Source organism: Trachurus trachurus, assembly GCF_905171665.1.
Source record: "Trachurus trachurus genome assembly, chromosome: 5".
Classification (NCBI taxonomy): domain Eukaryota; kingdom Metazoa; phylum Chordata; class Actinopteri; order Carangiformes; family Carangidae; genus Trachurus; species Trachurus trachurus.
The window spans coordinates 4,337,999-4,350,961 of NC_139896.1; the positions used below are offsets into that span (position 1 = coordinate 4,337,999).

General features: G+C 42.0%; 1 protein-coding gene across 1 annotated transcript; it reads right to left on the reverse strand.

Moving 5' to 3' along the window:
- On the reverse strand, nt 1-7,294 carry olfml3b (olfactomedin-like 3b; the record flags this gene model as incomplete). Its single annotated transcript, XM_083972758.1, has 3 exons — nt 7,114-7,294; nt 4,633-4,918; nt 1-785 (listed from the first exon to the last, which is right to left on the reverse strand). The coding sequence occupies exons 1-3, from the start codon at nt 7,210-7,212 to the stop codon at nt 1-3; spliced, it is 1,170 nt and encodes a 389-aa protein (XP_083828884.1). The 5' UTR covers nt 7,213-7,294.
- Nucleotides 7,295-12,963: the final 5,669 nt, after the last annotated feature.

A 12,963-nucleotide genomic window follows, 5' to 3' on the forward strand; every position in this document is an offset into this window, starting at 1 on the left:
TCAGATCTCCAGCTTCTTCTTCATGACGAGCTTGTAGAGGATCTGGTAGCCGTCGTCCCAGGCGTACAGCAGCTGCTCCTGGGGGTTGTACTTCAGACTGGAGTGGGCGCCGTAGCGTTTGGGGAAGTAAACCAGCGGCGCGTCTTCGTTGGACACCATGTCGTTGACGTCGAACACGCACTGCACCCGTGAGCGTCCGGGCTGCTTGGTGTTGTAAACCACGTACAGAGTGCCGCAGATGACGAAGGCGGCCTCGGCGTTCTCTCGCGGACAGTTCGTGTCCCACATCTGCTCGATGTCCAGAGAGCCGGCGTCCAGCTTGGCCAGAGAGACGTGCCGCTCGTTGGGCCGCGTGGCGTAGATCGCCCACAGGCCTTCCTCGTCCACCGCCAGGTCCATCACCGTCTCGGGGTTCAGGCCGTACACGGGGACGTGGTCCTGCACCGGGAACACGGCGCTGTCGATCACAGAGCCGCTCTTCATGTCGTACTTCACCACCGTCAGCTCGTCCGCCCGGGTGACGTAGTAGGCGTGGCCGTTGAGGACGACGTGTCCCGTGCCGCTCCACGACGACGGCAGCGTCACGCTCTTGGACTGGGACAAGCCCTGCGAGCGCGTGAAGTCCTGCACCGACGAGAACTCGTGGACGGTGTCGGCGTCCGTCCCGTTGAAGATGTAGACCTTCCCCGAGCCGCGGCCGGTGTCTTTACTCCACGTCCCCTTCGTCCCGCCGACTCGCTTCAAGATCTTCATGGCCTTGATACTGGAGATCATGTCGCTGCAGTCTGGACAGAAGACAAGACAGGGACGGGTGTTATTATTTACAGCTATTTTGTTTGTATTTAACCTTTATTTATCCAGGAAGGATCCATTGAGATTCAACAATCTCTTTTCCAAAGATGTCCTCTGGTCAGGAAGAGCAACATTACAAAACAATCAATCAAACAGAACTGTTGTGGCTACTCTTGTGTTCCAAAAAAAGTGATGGTCAAAAACATCAGAGCAGTGTGTGAGGAGGAGGTCTAAAAGACTCACTAAATAAAAAGCACTCGCGGAGAGATAGTTTCAATCAAAAGTATTGAGATTTATTTACAGAAACAAAAACGATCTCATCTCCGGGTTGACTTCAAGCAAATAAAATAAAATAAACTGTAATTTAGCGGTCAAAAAACTATTTCACTCCTCACTCCTTCCACAGACAAAAGAAAATCACTTCCAGAACCAGCTGTCCTCACTCCCAAATCACGGGAGGAGGGTCGCCTGACAAGGAGGAGGGCCCTGACTGTGGCTACAGAAAAGCAATTATAAACAAATAGTGTAAATAATAATTATTTTACCATAATCAATCAAAAGCAATCAAAAAGAATAATAGTGTCTAAATAGGCTCCAACAAGAACATACATAGCAAGAGCAAGGTAGCAAAAAGACAATACAATAAAAGAGACCCTTAAAAGTGCAATGATATGTTTACTTGACCTTTAAAGTTCCTGACTGTAGAGACTTCAGTGTATTTTATGATATTAAAACAGGTCTTGGTGTGAGATACAGATGGTGTGGAAGTATGAGATCTATACACTGAGGTATCTGCACATATTCACGAGCTGTTCTGTGAAACGAGCCATCAGGATGTACAGTGCTGCCTGAAAGTTTGTGAACCCCTTAAAGGGCATTTCCAGTCGTAATCAATGTTTACCTCCAATATCAGGTCACCTATGATCAGTTCATTTCATACCATCCATACTCCCAACTGCAGCGTGTGGATATTCTTTTTTGTTCAAGAATCTATCGTTTTTTCAATTAAACATTTGAATTAAATCAAAATTCGGACTTTCCGTGTCAGAGAACACAACAGTAGAGGGACTCCATGAGGGACTCTGAGGCATTTGTTCTCTGACCCGGAAAGGAGCAACGCGGAAGCCGCGGTAAGTCCGAACTTTGATTTAATTTAATTGTAAAGCGAATTTTAAAATTTAAATGATGGTCAAAAGGACGTTACTTACTTGCAACCACAGAACTATTTTAAAATTAGTCCGGAGCCCTTAATGAACATTGAAAAAACGATAGATTCTTGAACAAACATGAATATAAACGTCCACACGCTGCAGTTGGGAGTATGGATGGTATGAAATGAACTGATCATAGGTGACCTGATATCTGAGGTAAACATTGTATACGACTGGAAATGCCCTTTAAGTGGTTTAGATTTCAGGGAACTGCGTGAGTAGCCAGCAGAGTATATGCAAAAGTAAGTGAATCCCGCAGCTGCATTGTTAAAGTCAAGTAGGTAATTGATTAATTAAGCAGGCCAATCAAATGAGACATCCTAAGGAAAGGTTTTTGTAAGATGTGTAAGACAAATCATTTACACATGGAGGACACCCAGAAATGGACACCCGTCAAAACTTTCACCAAGAAGCACCAGAAGATGAATAAATGAGGTCAAGGCCAAACCCACACGTCATCTCCAGAGAGCTGCAGACCTCTGGAAGCATCTGGGATCAATGTACATGCATCAACAATCAGGCTAGAAATGAAAAACATGTCAATCATGGGAGAGTCGGTAGAAGGAAGCCTCTGCTCTCGAAAAAGAACAACATTTCCTGTTTAAACTTTGCCAGAGACACTTGGACAAACCAGAGGCCTCCTGGACGTCCATTCCCTGGACAGATGAGTCCAAAATTGAATTATGTGTGTAGGTTCTCGCAGTCTTTAAGAGCTGGATGGAAGGCAACTGAACTTTCCTTCTTGGTTGCTTGAAGACGTTTCACATCTTACCCTGAAAGACTTCTTCAGTTTCAAAAAACTGTTTGGGCAGGACTGTCACAACTATCCTCATTCATGATGCAACACACCTGGATCCACTGTCTGACCTGCTTTTAGTTGTTTTTGATTCATCACTGATCCACCAAAGCTACAAGACAGAGGAAAGGGATGAGCTCCAGTAGCCTTACCGTTGTCCAACAAGTCCTCCAACCTAAACAACTCAAGAAGTCCTGTGAAATACTTTACCTACGGCACCGAGCCTGATGGATCTCTGTTGTCTCAATTGCCATGGTTACTACAATAACAGTGATGGCATCATTGGGTGTAACCACTCAAAGTGGACTTGGATATGGATAGGAAAAGGTATCGATGTCCCTTTAAGGCTGATTTATGCTTCTGTGTCAAGGTGACGTCATACCTCCACAGAGCTGTAGGCAGCAATGCAAACTGGTTGAATTGCACGACAATGCGTTAACTCTACGCAGAATACACAGCTATGTCGAGGTACCGGCGTAGTTACGGCATGGGGTTGTCGCAGAAGCATAAACCAGGCTTAACACTCCTGCATGAAGTTTCCTGAAGGTCTGATTGACCCAAACCTGCTCCTGATTGTGGACGTAGCGTCTGACCACACACTTCTCCCTCTGTCATATCGGCCACGGCCACTAGATGTCGCCTTAAAAACAAACAAACGCGTAACCTACGATCTGCTGAACAAACGATCTATGGAGACCTTCATCATGATGTCACTATGTGGTACTTGACACTGGTGACCGGTCTTGAGACCCACATATACATGGTCTTGGTCTTGTCTCGATTGAGGTGGACTCAGGTTTTTTCTCAAGACCAGTCAAGAATCTTTTTGTTAACCGAGATTTAGGCAGGTTCTGTGATGTGTTATTCTGTTCAATCCAAACTTCAATTAATTATGGTTTAGGCTTTATATAACATTTTCTTTTTCTCTGTAGATGAGGAATAATGTAAATATCAAGCCACATGATTATTTTCAGTACTGAATGCAGTTATGGTCTTGAAAATGGTCTCGCATTGGTTTGGTCTCAGTCTGGGACTTGGTCAAAGTCCCCCTCAAAGTCTTGGTCTTGTCTTGGTCTTGGTCTGCTCTGGTCTTGGTCTTGACTCTTGACCACAACACTGGATGTTGTGTTGTGTTCGTCTGTCAGATTTTTTGTGGAGCTTTGTGTAAATAGTTTTTTTGTTTCAGTGATGTTTTGTCTTCATGTGAAGCAACGAACTGAAGCACCGTTTACTTTTTGTGGTTGTTGCATCACTAATCTATCCTAGAAATCTAGCTGCACCCTAGCGGCAGCAAATCTATTTGCTCCGTAGGTGGGTCTAGAAACGAGCCATAGGAACTTTTTGAGTCTCGAACACCGTTTGTGTTCACCAATCACAGCGCTCTATCTGTTTAGAGAGTCGTTGGGCGGCTTAACGCCACAACGACATACATTTTAATTGGCTTGTCAGGCTAACGTCATCCTGCTCTTTGCTCTGATTGGTCGTAGCGCTACCCTATTGCGTGCAGAGGCAGTTTGAAAGACAGCCTTCATCCCGCCCCCTGGATTGAGCCGAGGTCTACCGCTCGTTGCCAGACTAGACATGTTAATGATGTAGTCTGGCTTGTCAGGCTAGTTTTGTCTTCATGTGAAGCAACGAACTGAAGCATCGTTTACTTTTTGTGGTTATTGCATCACTAATCTAGAGAAACTACAAGACAGGACATCAGGAAACCAATGAATGAGCCATCAAGCGGCTATCTGTTGCCTGAAAACAGTCAACCAATCATCAGAAGAGACAAGACAACACCTGGATTTGCTATTGCCAGTTGGAGATCCTCCTCTCGTTTCTCACCTGAGAGTTTTGAGTATTTGGTTTTCTGTTTCTCCTGCACCAGAGTCACCTGCTGCTCGATCAGCTTGTCGTCCACGTCCACGCACGGCTGAGCCCCGTTCTGCGTCTCCAGGTAGTCGAGCTCGCGTTCGACCCGGTCCACCCTCGTCCCCACGCCGTCCAGGTTCATCCTCAGCGCCTCCTTCTCCTTGTCCAGGTTCTCCAGCTGGGAAACCATCTGCTGCTTCAGCTCCCGCAGCTCCGAGGCGTAACGGGTCGTCTGCTCGTGCCACAGAGAGATACGGTCCTGTTTTTGTTTGGTTTTTAGAAGAAAAAGAAAAGAACAAAGGTGATCAATTACTCAACTAACTCCACCCAAACTCAAGGGAGAAGTCGATCAGACTCTGACTTAGACACAGGAACTATAAATAACGTCCTTCGAAAACACAGAACAGGCCATAATTTTATGTTCCTTTCGTTGCTCAATGAAGTGACCGGGTCCAGAAAAAGGCACATGAGCTCATCCGTCAAACAACCAGGTTCAAACTACACGTGGCGAGTATCCACCCTGCTCCGACGTCTGTTAGCACAACTGAAAAAGGAAAAAAAAAAACACTGAATCCTGGAAAGTACAGGGAATGATGCTTCTAAATATGCCTCCATACATATATACATACACACATCAATCCATCCATACATACATATACATACATACAAGTCAAAATGTGATAGTGTTTGAGTACTTCACACATATGAAGAATAATGTAAATATCGAGCCACATGATTATTATCAGTACTGAATACAGAAATGGTCTCAAATTGGTTTGGTCTCAGTCTGGGACTCGGTCAGAGAATACCTTTTCTGTAAATAAATACTTAAGTCTACATTCTTCAGACATTAAAAACAAACCCAGACCATCTTCAGGTAAAATTTTTACAAAAAAGCCTTTGCCTATGGTCATAATATAAGTGGATAGTAAAACAACATAGTGCTCTGGGACATATTACCTTTAATCAAACTGTATGTTACTTAGTTTTGGTTTACACTGAACTTCTTCTAACCATTTCTGTTTATAGTTTTCAAATAAAACTCTTTTAAATTGATTAGCAGAACAAGATAATTTATTTCTATATATATACTGTATATATTGAAGACCAGCCATACCAAATATTTTTTCAAGCTGCCTTGTCCATGAATAATTATTTAAAGGAATATGTCAACATTTTGGCAAATTCACCTATCACCATAATCCCTATAGTTTAGGAGTAGGTTCAATACCTTTAATTGTTGGGGCATGTTGTTTTGAGATTGGCGGGGCAGAGCCGCGAACTGCTCAGCTAACGCAACAGAGGCTCATGGTATTTCTACGTTTCCCTCGTCAAACTCATCAAATACACAATCCAACAACTCCAAAATGCTATGGTGGACAAGTTGTGACCTGCACATTCACCACGCTATGAAATAATCATGTACTGTATAATTATGTAACATTACGACACATGAAGCAAATACTCTATAACTGCGCATTTACCTCGAAAACAACTCAATCTCGTAATGTCACAACTTGTCCACCAGAGCATTTTTGAGTTGTTGGATTGTGTATTTGATGAGTTTGATGAGGGAAAGCCCGGGAAATACCGTGTGCCGTGCAGACCTCACGTCTCTGCCCCGCCGATTTCAAAACAGCTTGCACCGACAATTAAAGGTAATGAACCTAAAACAATAGGGATTATGGTGATAGTCAAATTTGCCAAAATGTTGAAATATATCACTTTAAGAAATCCCTTAGAAAAATTTGTTTAGTAAGTCTTTTGTCGGGCATATTGATCAGTCTCTTCCACAGACGCACTAAGTCGCCCCAATGCTGCACCTCACATGGCTCCCAACCCATGACACTGCGTATTGAAAGTGATGGGGCCAATGTATGCACACCAAGCTGAACCCTGACCTCTGATCTCTGACCTCTGACCTCGAACCTTTGACCTTTCAAAAGAAGGAAAAGAGATCTTTCTCCACAGGTGATCAGTGAAGTCTAACAGCAGCAGTACAGGACATTTATTAGATATTCATTTTTTAATTCATGGCAGAAATTAGTTTCTACACAGGTGGGAAATTTCCTGAGAGACACTCAACATTTTCTAAATGTTGTTGGCAAAAAAAGGTTTAAATTATTTATTTTCCTGACAAATTATAACAATCCTTCGTCTAAAATATAATTTTTTTTTCTAATAATGACTTTTGCACACATCATTTCCTAACTCTTAAGGTGCATTTCTGACTCAGCGGTTTAAACCCAGACAAGACAGGAGGCTCTTAATCCCCATGAGGAGCTGGATTTTCCAGCATTTTCCCCAGGATTTGCCCACATCTGCATTCCATTGCCGCTGGTTGCCCTATTCCCTGGAAGTTTCCTCTCTCTTCTCTCTCTGAGGGGACTCTGGAGCTCAGGGCTCAGCAGGAAAGGTGAAACAACACAACAAAGTCTTATTATACCGTCTTACCTCAATAGCAAGCAGCCGCCGCTCCAGATAGTCAATCAGTGCTTGGTGCTGAGCGGTGGCAAAGCAGGCCAAAGTGATAAAGACCACGAGTCCTCTCATTTTGCGTCGGCTGCTCCGTCTCTCTCTCTTCGGCTTCAGCCCCGGAGTTCAGTGGGAGTGTGTGGAGGAACCAGCCGAGTCCCTGAGGAGGTGGGCTGGAATGTTTTAGCAGGCGGCCGGTCGGTCGGTCGGGGAGGAGCCTCCAACATCTGGAGCAGATGGAGCCGCACAAAGTCAGAGAGATTAGATAATAGTCTAGATCACTTAACTTCAAAGTTGACACATTAACAAGCCCCATAAACCGATATAAAGTCCTCACAGTGTGTTTCTGTCTGTGGAGGGAGATGAAGCTTTTATTTCTTAATGTGACTCAGAACCAAACAAAGTAACAGAGAGAGAGAGAGGAGGTAATGTGAGTCGGTGCAGGAGGCTCTGAGCTCCTCTCTGCAAAGACCTGAGTCTCTTTGAGTTGTTTAGCTTCTTGTCCATCACACAACACCATCCCCTCCCACAGAGCACTGAGCTCAACATCATGTAGGAGTCACAGAAACACTGAGATTAAACCCATGGAACTGCACTGTACAGTAAATACAACAAAATATTCATCACATTAAGTCTGTCTCCTCCTCTGTGTCTCTAACCCTCCTCTCCTCCATGTGCATTAATTTGTTTCCAACAATGAAGCCGGTGAGAAATCAATCCATGGAGCGGTGGATAAGGTTATTTATCATCTACCATGTTACCATGTGTATATCTGTGTAGTCTTATCTGTCATCAACAAGAGATTACGGGTTACGGGGCGCGTTACGTTTGTGTGGCGGTGTCGCCATGGAGACGAGAGCTGGGACACCGGGTCGGAGGCTCTGATCTTACAAGGTTGGTTTTCAGCCAAGAGACGCTAGGTGGAAGGCAGAGAGCCTCCATTCTCCCTGGAACTAGTTACTAGTCATTGATTTCAATGGTGCTCAAAGTGCGGTCGGGGACCCCTAGGGGACCTTGAGAGGGTTCAAAGGGGGTCGCCAACTTTTTCTTGAAATTTTACCACTTTTATTTATTTTAATAGTTTTTTTCTTTTTTTAGATTTTTCTTTAAACTTTTTTTTGTTTTTAGAAATTTTACCACTTTCTTAAAACTTTTTTTTAAAAACTTTTTGAAAATTTTACCTTTTTTATTTAGAAATTTTTGAGAAAATATTTTCCTTTTTTTTTTTTCTTTTTTTTTTTAGAATTCTTACCACTTTTTTCGAGAATAAAAAAAAATAAAAAATCAGACAGAGGGGGGATCAGACAGAGCATGAACCAGTCGCCCCGCTCTCATCCGCGGTGCGAGTCATGCCACAGCCGCCTGCCGCGTTCTGGAATGAGAGCAGAGCTTTGTTTTGGTGCGTGATATGAGACCTTACAGTCTATGTATGAGACGTGACCGGCGCGATGACGTGGCGTCACGTAACGCTCAACGTTGTCACGTAAATTAGCGGGTTGACGCGGGTCTGGCGTTCCCACTGCAAGCCGAGCAGAGCCGAGCCGATTAAAGGCGATTTTAACCCGCGTCGCTTGCCGAGTCGTTTGACCCGCGTCGACGCGGATCAACACGGCTCGGTGCGCCTTTCCCACTGCCACCAAAAGCCGATTGTTAGCGGGTTTAAACGGGTTTTTTGGCCAGTGGGAAAGGGGTAATTGATTTAACCAGAACTAGGACTCTGGAGCTGGAGACAAGGGACACATGGAGCAGAGTTGAGTTCCTCTTTAAACTAAATATATCTTATGATAGTACTCACAGGCCCATATGTTCACCACACAGAGTGACTGGTGGATATTAATCCCTCTTCCTGTCCATATGGGTGTCAAAAGCGCAAACACACATTTTAAAAATGAACTGCAGCTTCAGCAGGAATCAAGTGGATGTCATCAAAGGTTACAGACCCTTTACTGACAATCCCCTCTTTGTAGATTTAAACACATTTTTACAGTAAAAAAAAAACTGCAACTTTAGTAAAACTTCACAACACATGTCTGAGGACTCAGTCAGGTCTATCCTCCATCTCTCACCGAAGGGAATCTCTTTAGTGAGAGCAGAAATATAAATTACAGTTGTTAATAATCCTGTGTCTGCACATCTGGATCTGTGAGTATTAAAACAGACTTTAAAAAAAAAAAAAAAAAAGTAAAACTATCCTGTAACAGTTCTAGCAGATGTGTTTCTTGGACATTGTCCTGAGCTGCAAATGTAATCGGGAGAAAAAACAGTTCTGTATCTTTGTCGGTTTGAAGTTTCCTAATGTACCATATTTTTATTATTATTATTATTATGTCATAACGCAGGTGATAATGACAGTTGTGGATGAATCCAGATGTTCAGCAACACTCATTATTATTTGAGCCACTTTAGAAATTAATTCAGTGTCTGAGCAGCCATGTAAACGTTATATTATATATTTATTCTGGAACAGACTTTAATAAAACTGTGTGTGAGTAAATCCATTAATGTTTTAGTCATATAATTACCAGTGTGTGTGTGTGTGTGTGTGTGTGTGTTGGCCATATTTTCCAGCTGCAGCGTGAAGTGAACAGCTGTAATTGCAGTGGTCGAGTCTGTAGCAGAACAAAAACAGTATTTAGTTTGGTGACTGTGGTGAATTAGTGGAAATAGGAAACACCGTTTAAACCGTCGCTGCTCTGCCTTGTCATTTCATATAAAGACCACACCTCGGTATCAAAAGCTACGTGATGTCACTGAACGCCTCTCAGATAGAGAGGGAAATTATTTGATCACTGACTAACTAACAGGTCACGGTCTGTTTGTTTTTGTTTTTTTACGCTCACGTTTATGATTTTATGTAAAAAAAATTCGCCCTGAATGAATTTTGCAAATCAAACCAGTCGTGTAAACAACAATTTGCATTTTCATACCTTCAGTAGTGTGTCTGTCTTTGTGCACACGGTCCAGTGACACTGTTACTGTACCGACAACATGTTGGCTTCAACATGAAACATGTTAGAAAATGGAACAACTTCCTGTGTTATGTGTTTAGATGATATAGAAATGTATGTTTATGTATGTATAATACATACTTGCATATATATAATGCATTTAGATATCTATACATAAAACATGTAACACATACACAGAGTCTATTATTCACACTTATGTGATACATTGCGCTAATATATACACTGTGTATGTGACATGGATTTTACCGGTCTCCTATGTTCACACATGTTACATGCTTATATTATTCATAAATGATACATACATACCAGAGCATATATAATTTATCAAAATGACATATATCATATATGTAAATATAAGATTTGTATGATTAAAACTGATAAGAAAGACGTGTATGATTAAATGTTATTTGATAAATAAAGAATAAGTTGAATATATAGTGTTAACATATGATTGCAGCAAAATTCATTATGTGTAGACCTTTTCCAGACATTTTCAAACACCAATTTTACCATACATATATATATAATGTAATTCTATGTTCATATATACAGGGAATGTATGCCTTGTGTATATGTTGCATTTGTGTATGTAGAATTAAACCGTGTTGCTGTTTGATGCTGAAACAACTGAGACTCTGTTGGTAGTTTTTAATATATTGATGCAGCGTTTATGATTTTTCCTCATCACACTTTACAGCAATAATGGCTCAGGTTTGTTTATAGAAGAGTGGTTATTTGAATATGAGCTTCTTTTTCTTTTTTCTTTGTAGTTATTCATTTACTTTTAAGTTACACAACACCAAACCAAACAGGTCACACACGTCGTTATAATATGATACACAATCAACATTTGGTATTTAGCTTTAAAAACTGTCTAATTATGAATTAGGGGTTGTTTTGTGTCACTAACATAAAGTAGTAAAACAAAATGTTTATTAACTCACAACTAGGGCTGCAGCTCACGATTATTTCATTATCGATCAATCTGTTGATTATTTAAACGATTAATCGATTAGTTTTTTGGTCAATAAAATCTTTCTCAAACCACCAGACGACGTCCTCAAATGTCTTATTTTATCCACAAACCAAACAGAGACTCAGTTTATTGTCATAAAGGAACAAAGAAACCAGAAATATTCACATTTAAGAAGCTGAAATTAGAGGATTTGGACTTTTTCTTTCTTAAAAAACTATTCAAACTGATTATTAGATTATCAGAATAATTGACGATTAATTTAATAATCAATTATTGTGCGATTAATTGTTGCGGCTCTAATCACAACGCATGACTCTCAGCCCAGATCTGTATGTGTTTATATTGGAGGAATATTTACATGCATAGCATACACTTTCCTCATCGTTGCCCTGGTGCAGCATTACTACATTACCCATAATTCAAATCTCCCACTGACCTCAGAAGTTCTTCAATGAACTCCCCTGTGAACAGACTTTTAACATGTGTGGCTCCTCTTTTACATCAACTAATATGATATTTGATCATTCATCTAATAAAGCTGCATGTAAAGTGTAATATTTATTAAAGCAGAAGTAAGCGATCCGGTCGTTTTGGCTAATGCTGCGTTCCAGGCAGGCTTTTGAAACCGTAAATTACGGCTTCAAGTCACGACTTACGACTTTGTAGCGTTCCAGGCAACCCGCAACTCGTGTTTTTCTGACCTGTTTTACCTGTGAAAGTCACTATAACGGCCACTCGTAACTTCCGACCCGTGAACTCGTACCAGATCGAACTGGTACGAGTTCACAGGTCGGAAAAACACGAGTTACGGGTTGCCTTGAACGCACCATAACTTCTTGTCAGCAGATGGAGTTAGCAGCCCCCGCCCTCGTCATGGATCTATTGGTCCTCGTCCCTACGTCACCACATTCAGGCGCATCCCTTGGCTGCACACACAGAGAGGACCGCCCCTTTATGCCGTTCTCTCTCCTCATTGGATAAAACTTGTAGGATACGAGAAAAGTTTTCTCCTCGGCTCAGAGCAGAGCAGAGTGACTGACAGACCCGTGTTTCGGTCCAAACACTCTATGTAAGTGAAAATAAACTTGTCAGTAAGTATTGATATTACTGTAATCAATGTGTTGTATTGAACTTGTCCAGTGAAAGCTAATTTTTTGTGTTATCATTGATGGTCTATCCACCTGTAGCTGTGTTTTATCCTTATATGGTGCAAACTGTGGACCGACTGGACTTGATGCTAATGATCAGCGTTACTGTGTGTGTGCATGTGTGTGTCATTGTGTGTGTGTGCATGTGTGTGTCATTGTGTGTGTGCATGTGTGTGTCATTGTGTGTGTGCATGTGTGTGTCATTGTGTGTGTGTGTGCATTTGAATACAAGTCAAAGCTTTTTTTTCTCAGCACATTTGCCTACAGGATTGTGAGTCGGCCTCAGTGATTGGGCAGAGCGCCGTGAAAGATCCTGAAACATGCAAACAACAGGCAAATATGGGGCACGGAGGGGAAGAGGATCCATGCAGGGCCTTTTGTTATCAGACGGGGGAATCAGCTGCTGGACGATCATACAGTATAAGCTTCATAAGCAGCTTCTTCATAACGAGCAGAGAGATAGATACCAGGTACGAGCTCTTCAATCCTTTTAGACAAATGATTCTGATTCAATCTGACTGTTTTTACTGCAGCTGGATGTGGAAGTTTATCCAAAGAAGACAGAAGCTGTAGTTTATAGATACTTACTTTGATTATCTGTGCTGTTGTGTGACTGGTTTACAATGAGGAAACCGCATTAAAAACATAACAATTATTGTGTATTCGCACAGGAACTAGTGTCCAGAGAAAGAAAAACAAACAAGAAACGAAGAGAAAGTGAGTTCATCTGAGCAGC